The 20,973-nt window shown below is 43.2% G+C and overlaps 1 protein-coding gene across 2 annotated transcripts in view; it reads right to left on the bottom strand.

Moving 5' to 3' along the window:
* Positions 1–949: 949 nt before the first annotated feature.
* LOC128346268 (transducin-like enhancer protein 1) overlaps positions 950–20,973 on the bottom strand; it is a 98,050-nt gene continuing 78,026 nt past the window's right edge. For both annotated transcript variants that reach the window (XM_053299390.1, XM_053299391.1), the window contains exons 15-20: positions 14,085–14,334; positions 11,763–12,010; positions 3,894–4,041; positions 3,134–3,284; positions 2,039–2,115; positions 950–1,607 (exon numbers count right to left, since the gene is read on the bottom strand). In XM_053299390.1, the coding sequence (XP_053155365.1) occupies positions 1,500–1,607; positions 2,039–2,115; positions 3,134–3,284; positions 3,894–4,041; positions 11,763–12,010; positions 14,085–14,334 (982 nt within the window). In that variant the 3' untranslated portion in view covers positions 950–1,499. The remainder of the gene's footprint in view (positions 1,608–2,038; positions 2,116–3,133; positions 3,285–3,893; positions 4,042–11,762; positions 12,011–14,084; positions 14,335–20,973) is intronic.

Below are 20,973 nucleotides of genomic sequence, written 5' to 3'. Positions count from 1 at the left end.
TCTGGGCATCAAATCTACCAATTGTCTAAGTAGGGTTGCACAACTTTGGTCCTCCTGCAGATGGCAGACTACAACTCCCATCATCTCTGACTACTGGCCACTGAGGATGACAGGAATTGTCCAAAATCAGCTGCAGGACCCAACGTGTGCAGCCCTGGTCTGTACAAAGTATGACAGCTGCACTAATAATGGCTGACATTCTCATCATAGACCAGAATTACACTGTGTGTGGGCGGGGCATGATTTCTGTGTATCCCCTCTCCTCCTAGAAATGCTTCCCACAACCCATAAATAGGTCCCTCAGGGCCATGTGGCCCTCATGTGACTACTACTGGGCCAGAGGGTACACATTTTTTTTGTGGGGGGTGGGGATCAGCAAAATTAGTTTTTTCAGTACGCACAGCATTACTCCGGATTACTAAAGGTTGTGGAGGTGCCTTGCATGCTGCGCTTCCACACTATTAGTAAAATGTCAGCCAATATGCCCAAATGCTTCTGGAAAATTTTGACCAGCATTTCTTTCTTTGAATGCATGCTTAGTTTCGCAACAATGTAGTTCCTACTGTAACAGCACGAGTGACTAAAAGGCGGAACACACAAGAGTGTTCTGATTTTCAATTGCAACATGGGGAGTAACCCACAGATTGCAAACCATAGATATTATCCCTTAAACATCCATTTACAAAAGCTCTCAAAAATTTAAATTTATATTTATTCTAAATGTAAAAGTTTTTGCTTTTCAATTTTCTGTAGTACAAGACAGTATCCGAATGTGACATGTTTGAATGAAATTCTAGTAAGATAAAAAGCTTCCTAGATGCTTAGCATATAAAGACCTTCGCAAATGCTTCAAAGTTCTGGACTAGCTTATTTAAAGTCTTAAATTACAAAAGGAGAAAGTATTTTAAAAGATCATTTAAGGGGCATTGGGGAAAAAGAAAAGAGACAATTTATTGATACTAAAGCCTTTACTGTAATAAACCAAATATATTTACAATTTATACAAATGTTTGATCTTCAACAAAAAAAATACAAAAAACCCAGATCCCAAAAGGCAAAACCAGGAAACAAGTTGATCCAAGATACCACTGCTCTACACAAGACAGAATGCAGGTGGACTTGCAAGGACTGAAACCATAATTCCACATATTTCAAGCAACGAGCATGATCTTTATGAGGTCATAAAGGGGGCAGGGGGGAAGAAAGGCTGCAACAATCTCCAGATGACACTGCTTTAAAAATGCATCAAAACTATGCTACATGTATCCATCTTGACTTCTTGCTTCACATTGGTCCAAGTCGCCAGCAGCTGGATGCCAAAAGGTTATCTTCTGTTTAATACATGTTGAATAGCATGGTGTAGTGGAAACCAAGTTCTTCCTTTTTTATTTTTATTTTTATTTTTTTTAAAAAGGTAAAGCCTTTTCTACATCTACAAATTAAGAACATTTTGGCCCAGTTCAACTCTTAGAAATTAACATTTTCAACCTTTTTCTTTTTCAGTAGATAACTTCATAGACAGTAGCTTTCTTGTCTCCAGAGCCAGTAACGATGTATTTATCATCCACGGAGATATCACAGCTAAGCACAGATGAAGACTCTTTGGACTAAGAGATAAAAAAGACACATATAGTATAAGTGGAAGGACATCTTGAGGCTATTCACACGCACAGTGGAAACTGGGCTAAGGGAGCCCAGCTCGGTTCCCACCGCGCATATGAACTGGCGGGAGCCGTGAGGCTCCCACAGGCAAGCCTGCTTGATTCCTCCCACCCTTAAATGAGGTTAGCAAACCCCCATGGTTTTGACAGTGATTCACAAGGAGACCTCCAACCAGGAGACTTAAACAAGCCTCCTGGTACCGGGCAGCCCCCAAACCCTGCCACCCCAATCGTCTCCGTGACAGAGCCGGTAATCGTGTGGGCTGCCCAGGATGAGCTGCCTGCTGCTCATCTGTCGCGAGAGCGGGTCAATTCACTCCATTCACTACCACCAGTTCACATCTCAAACCCCGCTCATGAAGACTGTTTATTCTTACCTGGAATATACTGGCACCATATGGAGTCCGCCAGGCATTTAGGAGGTTGTCTTTTCCAGTACTTACAAACCACTTGCCTGAAAAATGACCATCAGTGAAAAACACAGTGAGACACTCTACTACACCAACTGGCAAACATAAATGTTCATATTTGCCTTGTCTCCTAAGGCGCTTTTATTATATGGCTAAAATACTCCCCAGCTCTGTTCAATACATTAAGAACTTACTAAGGATGTTGGGAAGCAGAGGGTGTGAACGATTGTCCAAGATCATTCCACAGAAATAATTCAACAACCAGTCATTTTGACAACTGTTTGCTGCATGAATAACCAACACAGGCTGCCTTAAATCAGCCCATGGGCATCCCTAAGTTCTTCTGATCCAGAACAAATTCACCTTTGAGAAAACGGACATATAAATCATGGCTGACATGTCCCACAGCATAACAAGCACAGTTCTGAATTGTCCTTGCCACTGCGGGCATCTAAAGCACACACTCTTGCTGTTGCACAACAGGGCTATTCTGCTACTACTTTTGATCACACAATCACACATTGTGATCACTGTTCCCATTGTGATCAACATTCCCAGATGTTGCTGACATCTCCCAGAATCCCCAGGCAGAACTCCCAGAATCCCCAAGCAAAAGCCACTGCAGCTGGGGATTGTGGGAGCTGAAGTCAACAATAGCTGGGAATCCCTGTTAGAGGGAACACTGATTGTGATGTGACTTGCACTAGGAATAATGCAAATTGCATTGTAATGTGTGATGGTGCAATGATAAGTAGTAGCAGAACAACAACCCTGTTGTGTAGCAATGTGTGGGGGGATTGCTTTAGCTGCCTACAGGGGCACAGGCAGTTTAGAATCACATGCATTGCACTGCGGAGCGTGTCAGCCAGTATAAGTACAAAGGCCTAACTACCTCAGAGAGCATTCAAAAATCTTGATATTCTACATGCAGTAGCCCCATGACTTCAGCAAAGTGCCTGCAACTGGCACTGCAGGCATAATGCTTTGATGGTATTAGCATGATATAGACATGAGCTAGATCTTACAACTTTCTGGAGGAGTTGGTAGTTGGGTGTAACTTACCACAATATGCAAACTTGAGTGACAGCACACAACTCTCATGAAGATGAAGCTGATATTTGTCTGGTTTATTTACATGTAGCACTTCCACATTGCTGCTTTCCATTCCTACAGCCAGCCATTCACCAGTAGGACAATAGCCAAGGGAAAAAATCTTTTAAAAAGAAAGGGCGGGGGAAAGTGTTTACATTTATTTCTTCCAACATTTAACAAACAAGAAAGAAAACAGAGGAAATAGACTTGAGGCAGTTGCATTTCTTTTAAAACATGGAATGACAACAGTACCTTTCTGGAATTAAAAGGAAGAACTGAAATGCAATAATAAAGTTAAGCAGTATGTTTGCTAATTTAATAATTTGTGAAGTGGTGGCATAATTGTCTCTTCATGCCTGTCACCTCACAGTGTCTCAGGACATTTATACCGCTTTTGCTTTCACCACTTCAGCCCAGAAAGAAAGGCCAAAGTAGATTAAGAGATGCTCCTTATAATGTTTTCAAAATGCTATTTTAACCTAAGATTGTAAGGGTTAAAAAAAAAGTTCAGTAAATGGGTGGTGTAGATTGCCTTGTATGTGCTTTATTAACAATAGCTTTGCATCAAGACATTTTGTCTGAAGGAAGTCTTAATGCCAACAGACTATGTGAATCATAATAATACGTTGACTTCATCCCAATCTTAATAATGGTAGAGAATACAAGCCGGAAGCTGTCAAGTATCATATTAATCAGAATCCTAAACAATGTTGTGAGAACGATGAGGCACCTGGGATGTGAAGTCATGTTGCTGTAGCTGCCTCCCTTCTCTCAAGTCCCAAGATCTTACAGTGTTATCCAGACCTCCCGTCCAGAGCTTGGTACCATCGTTAGAAATGTCAATACAGCTGGCTCCATCTGTGTGGCCCTGGAATTGCCTGATAAAACAAACCAGATTGAATAATGATTTCCTGCCAGAACTCAAGGTAAACACTGTTGTGTTGTTAGTTTTGGACTCTGTATGTGTGTCATCTCCTCTGCGTCAGCTGATGTGCAATAAGCAGCCATCCTACTGCCACTACCCTGACATAAAATATGTTCACTGTACACAAACTATTTTGCAGGTGCCAAGCACATGAAACACGGGCTAAACAAGGACTAGTTGCACATTTGCAGAGGTCCATGATGCTAAGAGGAATATTTTAAAAGCTGTAATGTAATCCACTAGGAGACCTGGACATAAAACTTAACCGATTACTAAACTACACTCGAAGTACAAAGGACAAATGACTTCAACAGAGGCTGCCACTTATTTATAGGCTTTGTTTAAGCTGTGAATCAAGAACATAAAAGATTCAGCTACATAAACACATGCAGGATGGGATCCAAAAAAGCTAAGCTTTCTACTTGCACTGGCTGAGCCTGCAAAACGATGCCCTTGGTAGCAAACAGGTCATGAGCTGTCATCATTATTCGACAATGTTTTAGGTTTTAAATCTCGGTGTTCAGAAATCCCTGCTCTCAGTAACAAAGAGTCAGCTTAATCCCTAAACTCGAGTGTTTGGAGGCGCCTGCCTTTTTCCATCAGCAATTAGCTTTCGTTCCCTGCCTTAGCAGCAAAAAAGGAAGGGAAAGAATGACTATCATGGGACAAGCTATGAATCAATGTGGCATGTCTGGAGTCATTGGCCTGAACAGTCAAGGAGTTATCAGTTAGTGTACTCCTTTTATTTTCTGCAACTTTCCTTAACAGAAGTGAAGGTAAGAAGTGAACCACAACAAATTGGCAACCAGTACTTATTTACTCCGGAAACCTGGCAAGAGCTCAGCAGCTCCACAGTCATTAAGTATGTAACAAGATGGTAAGCAGAAGCCTTTGCTTCTACAAGTCTGTTATAGGAGCTGAAATTATTTCTTCTCCTCTGCTCAGGTAAATGGGAGATGTGCCAGCTTCCCCCCGCCCCACTCCCCAAGCTTTCCCCATGCCTAATTGAGCCTTTTTGCCTCAGAAAGCTCCCTGAGAGAATACTTCTCTCTCTTCTATGGCACAAATTCTCATGTGACGGTCCCTTTTGAATGTTTTTTTCACCATGTTCCAGTTCTTCATTTGCTGAACTTATCAAAGGCGAGCAACAGATACCAATATTAAGACAGCTCACTGTGGTTTATGCTACTGACTTTGCACAGTGCTACTTACTGTCTTCATTCTACACACATTGAGGCGCTTCACACGATCGGTTCGAAGCACCGTTCGGGGTAGTGCAGGGAGAGTGGGCTTAGCTCGCTCTCCCTGCACACAGGCAGGGAGCCGTACCTGGGAGGCTGGATAGGCCTCCCACACAACTGCCGGCTCCGTCATGGAGCTGGCAGGGGAGGTGGCCCCCGGAAGTTCCAGAATGCCCCGTGCAAGTGCGTGGGGCATTCTGGAGAGACCCCCGGGGCCGGGAGGCTTGTTTCAGCCTCCCAGCGGAGGCCTCCGCATGTGTTACCATGCCACAGAGCTACGCTGCGGCAGCATAAGCTCAACAAAACTCATATAAGGGGAGGGGTGGTTTTTGCGATTTGCTGCCATGAGCCATGTGGCTCCCGAGGCAGCAGACAACCAGGGGAAATCAGGCTAGTGAGAATAGCTATTGTTTTGCTGGGCTGTCAAAGAGGCTATTGACAACCCTTGAACTCGGCTGTCAAAGAGGCTATTCCCACAATCAAAATCCCTAGGGGCTAGGGAGGGCTGGGGGCAAGGCAGGAGCCTTCCTGCCTCCCCCACACGAGCAGACAGTTGCTAGAGCTCTGCCACACCGTGTGCCCACACAACCAACACGGCAAAGCTGAACACATAGGGGATCTGGAGGAAGAAGTCCTCCAGTACCCTACAATGCATAGCATAAGAAGCATCCCATGGCAATGCTGCAGCTCTTAGCTTCCTGGCCACTCTTTATGCAGCACTCTGTGATACTCAGGGAGCCGGCCTGCTGGGAGCTGCAGATTACAACTCCGACTGCACACATGATTGGGGCTTACAAGGTTAGATGGGGCTTTGGCCCTTTAACTTTAGTTAAAGGGTAGGCTAAAAAACAGGGTAGCCCTGCTCCGGAGCAGTGGGGTGAGAGCGGGTTCCAAGGCTTCACATGAGCCTCGCAACCCAGGCTTTCCCACTCCTGCCCTGCTGCAGCTGGTTGTGAGAATGACCTTAAAGACTATATAAAGCCATTACCTGGGGTGATATAAAACATGAGTTCAATATCTGAATGGTCAAACATGTGGCACTTGCAGGCTTCACTTTTCTGACTTTTGTCTTAAAATATGTGCATTGAACAGGGTGGTTTTTCACTTCTTTTCTCCATTCACAGATGCAAGACCTATGAGAAGACCTTTTTCATTGTGGTGCCCCAACACTGGAATACTGTCTTACAAAGCCTAACTTGTCCTTTTTAATTTCATTGGGACTACTTTGAGTAATTCTCCTCCTCATCTCAAACACCCTCTCTCAGGGACACCCTCTTGTTGCCAAAGTTGACCCCTTTGGGGGCCAGGTGAAGGCCTTCTTATTCACTCAGGCCTTTCAGTGTGTTGAGATATGATTGATTATTTTATATAGCACATTGAGGGGGTTTTTGCTGCTCCATTTTTTTCTGGTTTTATTGTATTTTCATAACTGACTGTTAAAGCAGCCTTCTTTGCAAGGCCTTGGCCTGTAAAGGGGTAGCATCTCTGAGGCTGAACCCCCAACCCCTTGCATCAACACAATTCTCCTTCCATTCATAATGGACCACCACTCTGCCAGAGGTGGATCTAACCTGCAATAAATTAAGTATATGCAAATATGCTTGATTGACATTAATTTGTACAGGCTGCAGAATTTGGATTTACTTGAGTTTTGGCCAACCTTAGAGACAAATCTTGGTGCAGAATCTTTAAGCGCAGAGTTTACAGAGCACTGTTCATAATTAAGATGACTAATTCAGCTGAAGTGTCCAGAAATGCTTAGTGCCCAAACTTTGATGCTTTTAATAGCCTTTCATTACCAAGGCAGGTGCAAATGTCGGTTCTGCTTGCTGAGATTTATTGTGGGCCCCTGCCAAGTTTGAAGTGATGTATGAAAAGTTGGTCTTGTGGTCCACCAAACACTGTCATATTACAGAGCTATTTTAGGCCGTCAAAAATCATTGCCTTGCCAAGACATTCACATCAAGGTGTACCAACACATTCATTCTTTAATCTTGAAGGCCTGAAAGGAAATTACTTATGTGGGCATTATGTTAATCACGCTCCCTACCTTCCAAACTTGGAAGTGTTACAGCCTGTCTGAAAAAAGAATCACTTTGCCTGGGGTGGGGGTGTGGTATCCCTGACCATCAGCCAAAAATGCACTAGGAAAAGCAGAAAACACTGAATTCATGAGCTAATTTCTACTTCTATTTATCTTTTCATTAAGTGAAAGATTTAAGAGCTGTTTCATGCGTTTGTACCTTGGCTGCCAATAGCTTTGGAATAACAATATTAGCATAAGCAACCAAGTGTTTTAAAATACAGGGCAGGCAGAGGTAACAGACTGTTACAACTCAATTTGCTTGATGGAAAGAGAAGGAATCTACAAACCACCAACTTGGGGTCAGTTGCCTTCTACTGTGAGCAAAAATGCTCAGGCTTCACAGAGATCCTCAGCTGGACAATACAAGTAGAACACACTTGTTCACACCAGAGTAGCTAAAATGAAGCTTCTGAAAACATTCAGAAGTGATGTAGAGCAACAGAACTGTGACAAGGGTTGGACTCAGATGTCAGCAGATGCTGTTTAAATATTGCTAAGCAGAATTACATATATTTCTTTTCAGATTCAGACAGAAGAGCTGCAAGCTAGCACAATTACAACATTAATAATGTTATTAAATTCAAAAAAGCTTTGAATTTATAAATTCAAGAAGCTTACTACTAGGCCAAATGAGAAGGAACCTTCAAAACAGTTACTCTAGTCTCTTAACTAGAAGGAAAACAGGTGATTTTAACTTCCCAACATATCCATGAAAATGGAGTTTTGACTGCAAAACAGAACCACCTGGAAGGGGCTGGGGGAAGCTCAGGAATGCAATGCAGGAATGAAGCTAACTGGATATGCTGGAACAGATGAGGTGTGTTGGGGTATCCTTAAGGCAGGGCTGTGCAGCTTCAGCCCTCCAGCTGTTGTTCGACAACAACTCCCATCATTCCCGACTATTGGCCACCATGGTTGGAGATGATGGGAGTTGCAGTCCAAAGACAGTTAGAGGTTGAACTTGTGCAAACCTGCCTAACAGGAAGTGGTATGTGGAGGGAGAATGAAGGGATGATGGGTAGAAGGGATTGTAGAGCAGTAAGTGGAAGTATGAGTTATGGAAGTGGCAGAAGAGTGAAGAGATCAGCTGGGGACATGAGAGTAAGAATTGAGAATGAAGCTAGTTACCCACTGGAAGATGAAGAAGCATGATAGAAGAGTGTATGGAGCTCATGATTTGCATATGAAAGAAGCTGGGGTTAGTTATGCAAACGTTTGCCATGATTTTCCTATAGCATTGTCAACTGTCCATAATGGGGGCAAATCCAATGGGAAATCCCTCAGCATCTCATTATTTACACACTTTGCAAAGGATTTTTGTTCTGCTTTATACTTTTCCCCTGATGTGTGCTATGCCAAAAGCAATTGAGGGCAACCAGATAACCTGAAAATGAGCTATTAATATTCTGGCCACTCAGCATTTCCAGTGGTGTTTGCAAAGCACACCTGCTGTGCTTTGACGGAAGCAAAGGTGGCTAGCAGCCAGTTACATTTTCTGAAGATAGGGATGTTGTTTATTTACTTGTAGTCACAGATAAACATTGTCTGAATCAGAACTAAGTCAAAAGACTGCTGGTCTTGTGGTAGAACACATGAATTGTCCCCTTTGCTAAGCAGGGTCTGACTTGGTTTGAATTTGAGTGGGAGACTACATGTATGAGCAACGTAACATTGGGGATGGGGGCATTCTGGGAAGAGCAGAAGGTTCAAAGTTCCTTTCTGGTATCCCCCAAATCAGTTGAGAGAGATTCCTGCTTGCAACCTCAGAGAAGACGCTGCCAATCTGTGGAGACAATACTGAGCTAGATAGACCAATGGTCTGACTCAGTATAAGGCAGCTTCCCATGTTCCTATGTTGCAGTAGCCATTTCAAAACTCCCCATGTGCTTGCTTCCTACCTGTGGACAGTCAGTCATTTATGACTGCTTTCAAATGCGTGATCAAGTTTTTTGCATGCCATCTCAAATACGTTTTGAATTTTTGTCTGCAAAAGCACCTTAATCCTATATATGATGACAGAGGCTACCCGTGGCCATTTGCCATAACTGTTATCTAGTTATTGCCTCCAAGTCAGCTGGCCTGAAAACTGGAATTGTTAGAAAGTAAGAGAAGGAAAGAGGCAGAGCAGTATATACAAAACAAAGTGAAATCTAAATCCAAGGTAATCTCAATTCTGTATCAGAAAAACTCAATTCTGGATGAATTATGTGAATTAGGAAACTTTGCATAATTTATTCTGCCAATTTAACTAGTATTATGCATATTTATTTATTTATTTATTTATTTATTTGATTGATTGATTGATTGATTGATTTCTATACTGCCCTTCCAAAAATAGCTCAGGGCAGTTTACACAGAGAAATAACAAACAAATAAGGTGGCTCCCTGTCCCCAAAGGGCTCACAATCTAAAAAGAAACATAAGATAGACACAAGCAACAGTCACTGGAGGTACTGTGCTGCGGGTGGATAGGGCCAGTTACTCTCCCCCTGCTAAATAAAGAGAATCACCATGTTAAAAGTTGCATCTTTGCCAGGTTAGCAGGGGTTATGGTTATTTTGGGAGTTATGGGGAGGGCCAAGGAACACCTTGCAGTAGGGAGTTGCATGGAACGGGATTTGCATTCAATTCCAAGCTCAGGATGGAATGCAAATGGCTTGGGCCCCGGGTATCTAAGAGAAGTCTTCTTCATCATGAATCCCACCACCCACTGAGATCATCAAGAGAGGTCTGTCTGTAGTTACCACCAGCTCGTCTTGAGGACGAGCTTTCTCTGCTGCTGTCCTGAAGCTTTGGAATGGGCTCCCTGCTGAAATAAGAGCCTCCCCATCTCTGACAATTTTTAAAAAATCTTTAAAGACACATCTGTTCACCCAGGCTTTTAATTAAATACCATTTTAATAGTTCTAACATTGTTTTAAAATATTGTTTTGAAATTTTAAATTGTTGTAATGTTTTAACTTTTTGCTGTTATTTATTTTAACCAATGTTTTAACTTTCCTGTTGTCATTTTTTGCTGTAAACCACACAGAGAGGTAAGTTTTGGGTGGTATAATAAGATGTTAAATAATAAAAATAAAAAAATTAAAAAATGGCCAGAATGTTCTCTTGGAACACGCTTGGAATGTTTTGAGGGTAGCTTTGTGATCTCTTTGCAAGAGATTGCAAGCCAATTGGAAGCCAGTGCCAAAACCAGTCAGCAAGTGAAAAACAGGCCTCCAAAATGGCACTCAAAGCATTCCGACTTGGAACAGAGTTGTTCCGGTTCGCACTTGAAACAGGACCTTCATTTGAAGGGCATTCTGTTCCGAGCTTGAAACACTTGAAATGGCCTGTTCCGAGTCAGAATGTTTTGAGCTCAAAACGCCCTGCACAGCCCTACCCTGCAGAGTACTGAAGCTCATCCCTAATAGCTGAGGCTATCAATAATCTCTTATTCAGCTATCTCTGTGGCTTCTGAGATTTCAGTGAGCTTTGCCCATATGCTGAAGCCATTAGGAAGCTAAGTTGCACACCTATAATCAAATTCTGCAGATTTTCTGGCCTTGTGGATTTGCAGCATGCACCAGCCCAGTGATGGGGGAGTTGAAGATAGTAGCTGTATTCCCTATCAGAGGTGTCACCAATGTAGATGAGATAGCAGAAGAAGAAAAAGTGAGGCGATGAAAGAGAAGAGAGCACAAACACAGTTTTGCCAGCTCGAGGAAATATAAAAGGAGCAGTTTGTGAATGGACTTCCTGGCCTGCTAGTTACCATACAACAGCCTCAACAAACCAAAGTTACTTGGTTGCTGGAGTAGATAATAAACTTAATCTTGATGGCCTTCAGATCCAGTGAGATGGCAAAATAATTTACTCCATGCCTTCTCCGCCTGTCAGCCAGCATTGGTTAGTCTCTCTCAAGTTAGGCTGAGAGCATCCACAATGCTTCTGCAACCACAGTGAACAAGAGCAGAGCATGTTTGGTACAAGTCTTTGCAGATTTCCAGACAACAGAAAAGGACATGTGGCTGCCTTTAGGAACAAGTAGGTAGCTTCAAGTCTACCAATACCTGCTCAGGTGACTACAACTGCCCTGTATCTGCTAGGGCATACCATGAACAGGAGCAGAGCTTGATCATGACTGGGATGAAGAGGAACACATGTGGCTTACAAAGGCGAGGTTGTGATTAAACAGTTAGGAAATAACACTTGGTTACCAAGCCAAATTCCCCAGGCACACATCAGCCAGATTTGTCCACCTGCTGTGAACTATAGGCAAATGCATTCTAGCACTTTTATCATAGCTATAATGATTCTACAGAGAAATATCACCTCCCAAAAAACTTGACTGTAGCAGCAACTAACCTGACCAGCGTTTGATTGTGCAGATCCCACACTGCAATGTTCCCATCGCTGCAGCAGGAGAAGCAGACCTTGGAATCGGGGCTGATTGCTAGAGCATAGCAGGCAGGAGCGGAGGATGTCAGCTCTGCTTTGATACGTGGAGTTGGGGCTGCCAAGTCCCAAATGGATAACGTGCTGGCTTCCCCACCGACAATCAGGGTGCATCCATCAGGGAGCAATTTACAAGACCGAATGTAGTTATCTCTGTTCTGTAGAAATACAAACCACTTCAATTACATTAATAGAGGATTTGCAATAATGGCCAGTGGCACGTTTCATGTTTTCAGGTTCTAAACACTAGGACACTTATGAGTTTCAAAGAACACAAGTCCTTGCCAATCCAGTCTCCTACAGCTCACTACTGAACTGAGATTGCAGCTGAAGAAATTCAAGTTAAGTTCTCTCTGGCAAGTAAGGCACATTACTTTGCTTTCAGTGTGATGGATAGAAGTTCTTCCATCTCACTGCTGACAAAGAGGCTATTTTCATGTGCAGGCAAAATGGGGCTGAAGAAGCCTAGCCTGGTTTGGCCTGCTCTTGAGAGCTGCCGGGGGCTGCTCAGCACCCACCGGCAGCACAGTAGCAAACCCGCCTCTGGAGAGTTCCCTTAAACTTTAAGTGCTCCCTTAAACTTGTTTTTCCGATTGTCTGCCAGCCCCAGCTGCTTGGAGCCAGGAGACAGTGCTTGGAGACAGCAGGTCTCCTGGCTGGCATTGTGGGGGATCCCCATAATGCACTCATGCGGTGCATTATGGGAGTTCCAGGACCCTCCAGGCCCGCCAAACCTCCCTGCTGCCAGCAGAAGCCAGCAATCGTGGACGATCCACCCACCCAGCAAGGTTCCGAAGACTGTTTGCGGGGAGGTCAGCATTTTAAGGCTTCCTCCCCACTCTCCTTCAAGCCCTTTCTCTGCAATCGTGAGAAAGGGCTTAAAGTCTAGCAAAGCACGTTAGAGCCAAGATAAGCTTGTTTTTAATATACAAGATACAATGCACTGCTATTGCAGCCAACCCTGCAGGAATCACTTTGACAAAGCCAGTGGGCCTTCATTGGTCAGGGCGGCTCTCCTTAGAGCGTAGAGCTTTAGTAGTCAAGGTTTCACATATGAGAATACCATTTGCTGAAAATCTAAGGACAAAAGGAATGGGAACCATTCCCGGCCCAACCATTACAGGTTTTAGCCCATAATGCACTGTTTGTCAAAATTCTCACTTTTAATAGCCACATTAGAGTGGTAAAAATTCTGTAGCAGCCAAGTGGATAAAACCAAAAACAAATCATGCAGAGCTAGTAAGGAGAAAGCAATTATTTTGTGTTTCTCTGTGTTACACTTCCCTTACTACAGCAGAGCAGAATTTTGTTATGGTAGGAGGTTTTTTCCCCTGACCTCATGGGCAGCAATAAAGAACAGCACATCCTAAAGCTAGTCAAGTTGGAGCGCTGTGCCCAGGAATGCATAATTCATACATGCATATTCGGCAATATTTGGTACCTTGTAATGGGTGGCAATGGAAAAAGGCACAGCAACAGAGGTAGTATATAGCTTGGTTTGTAGTAACACTCCATTAAATGTTAACATCAACATTATTGTTTTTATATGGCTTTTGGCTTCAGTACTTTAACAGCAACTGGTCTTTACATCCCTGCCATCTTTATCACGCAAACTTAAACATCAGTTACTTAGATACAAGAGTGTGACTGCCAAAGCTCCCCCAGTTAGGACTTGCTAGAATACATATCACATCACTTTCAAAGTTCCAGAACTTAAATTTGATTGTTAATGCCATATTTGTTGAGATATTTTAAGTGCCAGGAGCCATCTATGACAGTTTTTATGATGGCAACAAATTCAGTGGAAATCCAAATGAACTATGCTTAACAGAGTCTGGATTAAAACCTGATTTGTTCACCCATTAGTCAATTTTATCTTATTTAAGAAAAGAGCAGGTATTATTTCAATGCCTATTAAGGAAAAATGAACAATTCAGATGCTAGCTGTGATCCAACTAAACAAGTTCCGCTTCACAACTTTTAAAAAGCTAAACAAACACTTACTTCAAGCAATGTCTTCTACATGTCAAAGTTCTAACCAGACTCTGAACAAGTGGAAGGGACTAAGAAATGACTACCGTTACTCTTGCAAAAACAAAGGCGGCCATAGAAGCATCAGAAGAAACCAGATCTATCTGTCATTACCATGTGAAATTAATGGAAACTGGACCTAGGTTTCTTTCCAGATCCCCAAGGCAAACCATTTTATACCCAAGGGTCATGTTCACCTACCAGACAGTCCAGCTGAGAAACAGGACTTTTGTTGCCAGGTTGGCTGATATCCCAGACTTTGACACATCCCTTCCCGCCAGTATAGACGTGTCTTGTTGGGTTGCTGATAGTCACAGCACACACCACTTCCCCATGATTCAAGGTATTGATCTGACGAGCATGCCGAGGTATTCCTGGTCCAATGAGGGCATCTGGAGGGAAAGGTACTGGTTGCATCTGACCATCTGCAGTGACGTGAAAAGAGTATGCTCTGTTTGGAAAGAAGAGGAAAAAAGCAATAGGTTACAGAGACCAACTATTTCAGCGACTAAACCATGATCTGAGGTAGCAGGTCATCAATCGGGACATGTTGGGGAATACAGCAGAGTGGCCGCTATCATTTGAAGGAAGCTTATCGCCTGTATGGGACTAGTGACATGGTTAATTCCTGCATCATTGCCAATAACCTGCAAAGCCTGCTTGGGGGATGTTATTACCAGGCCAATAACTTTATCACCTGCTGCTCCCAATTGTTTCAAATGCTACTGGAAACAATTCAAGCTAATTACATCCGAATTGTCTCTATGATTAAAAACAAGTTGTTCTAATAAGAATGAATCTGCCTACTTTCCTTTCACTGTAATCTTAATTGATAATTACCATCTTCACAAGTTAGCCCACTTGAGCCTTAAAGGTTCACACATCTGCCATCTTGAAATGGCATGGATGACATCATTATGAACTATGTGCTTGAGGTGTCCCTGTATGTCACTCACTACAACAGTACCAAATTTGGTTCAAATTGGTTAGGCATTCCACAGGTTAGCTCACTTGTGCCTCAACCATTCACACATCTGCCATCTAGAATCAGGGTGGATGACATCATTATGAACTATGTGCTTGAGCTGTTCCTATGTGTCCCTGTAGCAAATTTGGTTCAAATTGGTTAGGTGGTTCACAAGTTAGCCCACATGTGCCTCAAACATTCAAGTGTCTGCCATCTTGTACTGGAGTGGGTGTCATCATGACAAACTATGCCTTTGAGGTATCCCTATAATTGTACCAAATTTGGTTCAAGTTCCCACGTTTGCCTCAGACATTCACGCATCTGCCATGTTGAACTGGGGCAGATGACATCATCACAAACTATGCCAAGGTGTCCCTATGTGTCCCTACATCTGTACCAAATTTGGTTCAAATCTGTTAGGCAGTTCACAAGTTAGCCCACTTGTGCCTCAACCATTCATGCATCAGCCATCTTGAATAGGGTTGCATGACATCATCACAAACTATGCCCTTGAGCTGTCCCTATGCATCCCTACAGCTGTACCCAATTTGGTTCATATTGGTCCAGGCATTGCGAAGTTGATAGGGAAGCATGCGCACGCACACGTGCACACACAATGCTGGGTGATCTCATAAGCTTACTTTCCTTAAAGAAAGTAGGCTAACAATTCAACAGATGGAGACCAATGGCAAACTGGATACTGGAGATTACAAGACAGGCTTTATTCCACAAATAATTGTCTGTATGAAAAGCTTTTATTTTTTAGCCTGCTTTCCTTAAGGGAAATAAGCTTATGAGATCACTGGACATACTGGCTGTATTTGCACATAAATGTGAAATCTAAGGTGAAGGGAACCCTGGTTTCAAAAACTGTATGAGGCTATTCCCACGAGCGGGGAAAATCGGGCTAGGAAAGCCTAGTCCGATTTTTCCCAATCGTCAGAACCACCGGGCTCGGCTGCGAGCCCAGTGGTTCTGGAGCTCGTAACCTGCTCAAGAACCCCTGCCCCCAAACCAGGTTTGCCGAATGAGTGCTCTGCAAACCTGTTATTTTAAATCATGCGTAGCTCTGCTGCGGCTTTGCGCTGTGCCTACTTACGAGTAGACCCCCGGAGGGTAGGCAAAAAGCTGCCTCCCAGCTCTGGGGGTCTCCCCAGCATGCGCTGCGCACTTGCGCAGGGCACACTGGGGCTTCCGGGGGCCGCGCGACCCCTGAGCTCCCCAGCCCCCGCCGGCTCTGTCTCAGAGCTGACAATTGTGTGGGCGGCCGATCCGGCCACCCAGGGCTCCCTTCCCGCTCACCATCCCAAACCGGGTCTCACAGATTGTGAGACCTGGTCCTATGTCTGAATGCGGGTAACTGCAGTTTCACCATAAAATGGATTTGTGGTTTCCCTACCAGACAGAGATTTGTATCTTTGGTCTGTAGTGAGGTCTACCACCTGGACTTCCAATTCCATGCTGCCAATGTTACGTCTGAACTCTGGCCCACAGTCTGGCTGCTTTGTAACCAGAGTTGAGGGAGGAAGCTCATCCCTCACTCCAGCTGCTATTGGAGCTGTCCTTCAGTAAAGAAGGAAGTCCAGGCAGCCACTTCCCCCTCCTCTGTGCAGTCAACAATACTGCAGAGAGGGAGCTCTCCTGAACATCCACATTCAGATGGGAGATTGGGGGGAGGGGGGAATGGAACCGCAGGTCCATTGGACCCACAATTCTGTGTTACATCTGAAAGTGGCCTCTGTGTGTGTGTGTGTGTGTGTGTGTTCATCTGTGTGTGTGTGTGTGTGTGTGTGTGTGTGTGTGTGTGTGTGCCCCCATCAACTTTGCAATGCCTGGACCAATATGAACCAAATTGGATACAGTTTCAGAGACACATAGGGACACCCAGACTACATAGTTTGTGATGATGTCATCCACCCAATTCAATATGGCAGATGCATGAACATTTGAGGCATAACTGGGCTAATTTATGAACCGCCTAACCGATTTGGACCAAATTTGCTACAGATGTAAGAACACATAGGGACACCTCAATGGCATAGTTTGTGATGATGTCTCCACTCCAATTTAAGGTGGCAGACGCATAAATGGTTGAAGCACAAGTGGGCTAACTTGCAAAGATGGTAATTATCAATTAAGATTATACTGAAAGGAAATTAGGCAGAATAGTTCTTACCAGAACACCTTGTTGTTGTTTTAAAAAACCCCTTTATTTACAGAATATAGAAAAGACCCATATTTATAAGGCTGTTCTTTTGGCGCCAGTTACACAATTGAACAAACTGTGGTTTGTTGGATCTGGAACAAGCTGTGTATGTGTGCATTTCTTCCTTCCCTCATGCAACCAGTTCAATTCCTAATCATTAAACCAGTTTCTTGTGATGTCCAAAATGAATCTCCAAACTGGAAACTGATTTGCAAACTAGCACTGCAAACCAAGATCAAATCATGGTTTGCCATCTTGATTTGTATGGAGTCCTAAAAGTAGCTTCCCAGTTGAGATATCATAGGAAACTGGTTTAACAAACCACAAATATATGGATTTAGAAAAGAAAGGAGGGAATGCCACACTTACACAGCTTGTTCCCAATTCACAATACCATGGATCACTTGAATCAAGCTTTTACGTTTAGAGAAGTGAAGATATACAAATAGGATGGGTAGTTAATCAGCTGTGAAGGCCAAATTAAAAATTCACGATCTATGTACTAAACATAAATGAACATAGAACCATGCATATATTTATCTGGAAATACAACCCCACAATCTTCCAGTGAAACACAAGTATTTGCTACAATAGCTGTACATGAAAGTACAGGTGAAACTCGGAAAATTAGAATATCGTGCAAAAGTCCATTAATTTCAGTATTAATGGACCTCTGAAAAGTATACAGTGTACTGTGCTTGATTGGCCAGCAAACTTGCCTGACCTGACCCCATAGAGAATCTATGGGGCATTGCCAAGAGAAGGATGAGAGACATGAGACCAAACAATGCAGAAGAGCTGAAGGCCGCTAATGAAGCATCCTGGTCTTCCATAATACCTCATCAGTGCCACAGGCTGATAGCATCCATGCCACGCCGCATTGAGGCAGTAATTGCTGCAAAAGGGGCCCAAACCAAGTATTGAATACATATGCATGCTTATACTTTTCAGAGGTCCGATATTGTTCTATTCTACAATCCTTGTCTTCTTGGTTCCATGTAATATTCTAATTTTCTGGGATTGTGGATTTGGGGTTTTCATGAGCTGTACGCCATGATCATCACAATTATAACAAATTAAGGCTTGACTTATCTCGCTTTGCATGTAATGCGTCTGTCTCATATATCAGTTTCACCTTTTAATTTGCATTACTGAAATTAATGGACTTTTGCACGATATTCTAATTTTCCGAGTTTCACCTGTATGTTCTTTAAAATGCACAAACTATTTCCACTCCTTGGCAATCCAATGATTGGAAAGGGTATTTAAGAGAGCACCTTCTTTGTCATAAACCCTGTGCCTATTAAGATTTTCTGTTATGGTTGCCGCTGGCTCATTTGGTGGTGACTCAGGACGGGACCTTCTCTGTGGCTGCCCTGGGGCTCTGAAATATGCTCCCTGTTGAAATAAGAGCATCTGTTTCCTTTTAGGAAGACCCTCAAGATGCACCCGTTTTCTCAGGCTTTTAAATGAAATTAATTTTAAAGTGTTTAATTTCTTTTTTATCTTATGAGATTGGTTTTACTTTATTTTGTGAAATTTTAACTATTTTTAATCTGTTTTATAATGAAGCTATTCCCACGATCAGCAAAAATTGGGCTAGGAAAGGCTAGCCCGATTCAACGGGAGCTACGTGGCTCCTGGCAGCGGCAAGCCTGCTTATGGAGCCCACCGCTCAACCCAGGTTGCAGGCACAAGAGCACCTGAAAACTGGGTCAAAGGATTGTGTGTTGCCATAGCGACTCACGAGTAGACCCCTGACAGGGAGACTGCAACAAGCCTCCCACGTCAAGGGACTCCCCTGAATGCCCTGCGCACTCACGTGGGTCATTCTGGGACTTCTGGGGGCCAGGTGGCCCCCAAACACCACCCTACCTGGCTCCATGATGGAGCTGGTAATGATCTGGGAAGCCGATCTGGCTGCCCAGGAAGGGCTCCCTGCTCATCTGCGGGGAGAGCGGGTCAAGCCTGCTCTCCCCACAAACCCCTTTAGGCTCTCCACACTGCTTGTGTGGAGAGTCTTATTGTCTTTTAAATGTTGTACGCCACCTAGAAATGTACATATCAGGTGGTACTGTATTAAAATTTGACAAATACATAAAATTCACAATTTATACCACACTCCCATTCAGGTGGGAGAGGGAGAAATCAATGCATTCCCTTGATCAGAAGGTCCAAGTACATCCAAATATGAACCAAAGAAAGGAGCAGATACAGAGAGGGAAATAGAGCTCTTGTCCTCTCTTTTCATATGGTATGCTCCCTTACTTCTGGTTCCTCCTTTGCCAGATTCACTCCATAGGACTTGAACATTGATTCTGTAATCAAGCCTGTTGCCCTTTCCTTTTTAAATGGAAGAAAACTCAACCAGCTAGCTATTAGTCATGACATATAAACAAAATTAGCTTTTCTCTTAACCTATGACTGAAAACTCTGCAGATATTTGACTAGTTGATCCAATAAAGTAGCTTACTTTCCTCATGCAATATCTACCTCGAAGAAACATCCCATGTCATTTTGACAAACCTCCTATATACATATTAGAAAGTCACATTCATTACTATTCTGCATGGGGTTGAACTTTAATAGGTAACACCAGAATAACCTGCTAGCTACAACTAGATGGAAAGATGAACATTCTTAAGTTTTAGAAGGGAAAAAACAACAGCAGCAACAAGCAGAAGCAGTCTGGGATTGGCTGAGGGAGGGAACCCTAATTTGGGAAGTTCAATTGAAAAGAATACAAGGGGTGTCTAACAACAGCTAGGCCAGCTTCCAATACCAACCTAATCCCATGCCTGCTGTTGGAAGTCCCACTGACTTTAATGGGGCTTATCCCCAATACGTTCAGAGGGCTGCATCCTGAACGTACCAAGCACATACTAGGGGCTAGGTATATAAATGGCAAGTAGTAGGAATACTTGAAAAGTATATATTTGGAAAGAAGCTTCCAGTAGTTTTGAACACTGATGAAATGCACAAATCCAGTAAGTATGATCCACATGTATTTGTGTACTCGTGTATTTCGTTAACATCCAAAGTCGCTCTTGAGATTTTAAAGACAGGAAGTCTTTAACAAAGGCTAGGTTGTTCATGTTTTTTAAACATTGTGGACCTTGTATTCTGTTAGCAGGTTTCTCGGTGGTGGAGCAACAGGAAGCATGTTGTCCAGAGGGAATTATTTCAATAGCAGCAGAATGGAAAACAAGAGTGTGCTCCTAAGAGGCTGATTATTATTATTTTTTTAAGAAAGCAACCGGTTCTTTTTTAACAGTTGTGTGCTTGTACACAAATGCTATTTTGCTAGAAAGATATATTGCAATAATACACTACTAGTCAGCAGAGACATGAAGGGAGTTTCAGTTATTTATTTTGAATGGGAGGGGAACGGAAGGGAAATCTGCCCCCTACGAAGAAGAAGATACACAGCTAGGATTGCTGCATCCCATTTACAAAATAAATTCAATGTGACATCTCGATTTGTGTGCCTGAAAGGAACTAGCCTTCAAACTGAAGCTGAAAACTCTCCTGCTGTCAATATAAATCTGCGGCAGACAGCGCATTATCTGTACTCCTACACCAGAAATTTTCAATAGACTTATCTATCACAGATAAGGATATGCCATCAGAAAGTTGCTATGGGTAACTGAAGGCATCCCGCTGCCTTGGGGTGATCAGGCGTAGCGTCAGTCTAGTTTCAAAGGCAAATAATGAAAAGAGATCAGCTCAGCACCTAGGATTTTCAAAGTTTATCTTGTCTATTTATAGAGTACACAGAGGCTAAAATGGAAGCTGCTTCCAGCAAGGAGGGTAAGGAGGTGTGTGTGCGCACATGTATAAGAAAATAACTAGAGGTAGTATGGCAGAGAGACAGTGGATTTCAAGTCAAGTTAAGAAAGGGGCATGGAGCTGTCCAG

This window comes from Hemicordylus capensis, chromosome 2, assembly GCF_027244095.1.
Source record: "Hemicordylus capensis ecotype Gifberg chromosome 2, rHemCap1.1.pri, whole genome shotgun sequence".
Lineage (NCBI taxonomy): Eukaryota > Metazoa > Chordata > Lepidosauria > Squamata > Cordylidae > Hemicordylus > Hemicordylus capensis.
The sequence above is the reverse complement of the archived record's forward strand: the minus strand, read 5'-3'. Positions and strand labels throughout refer to the sequence as shown.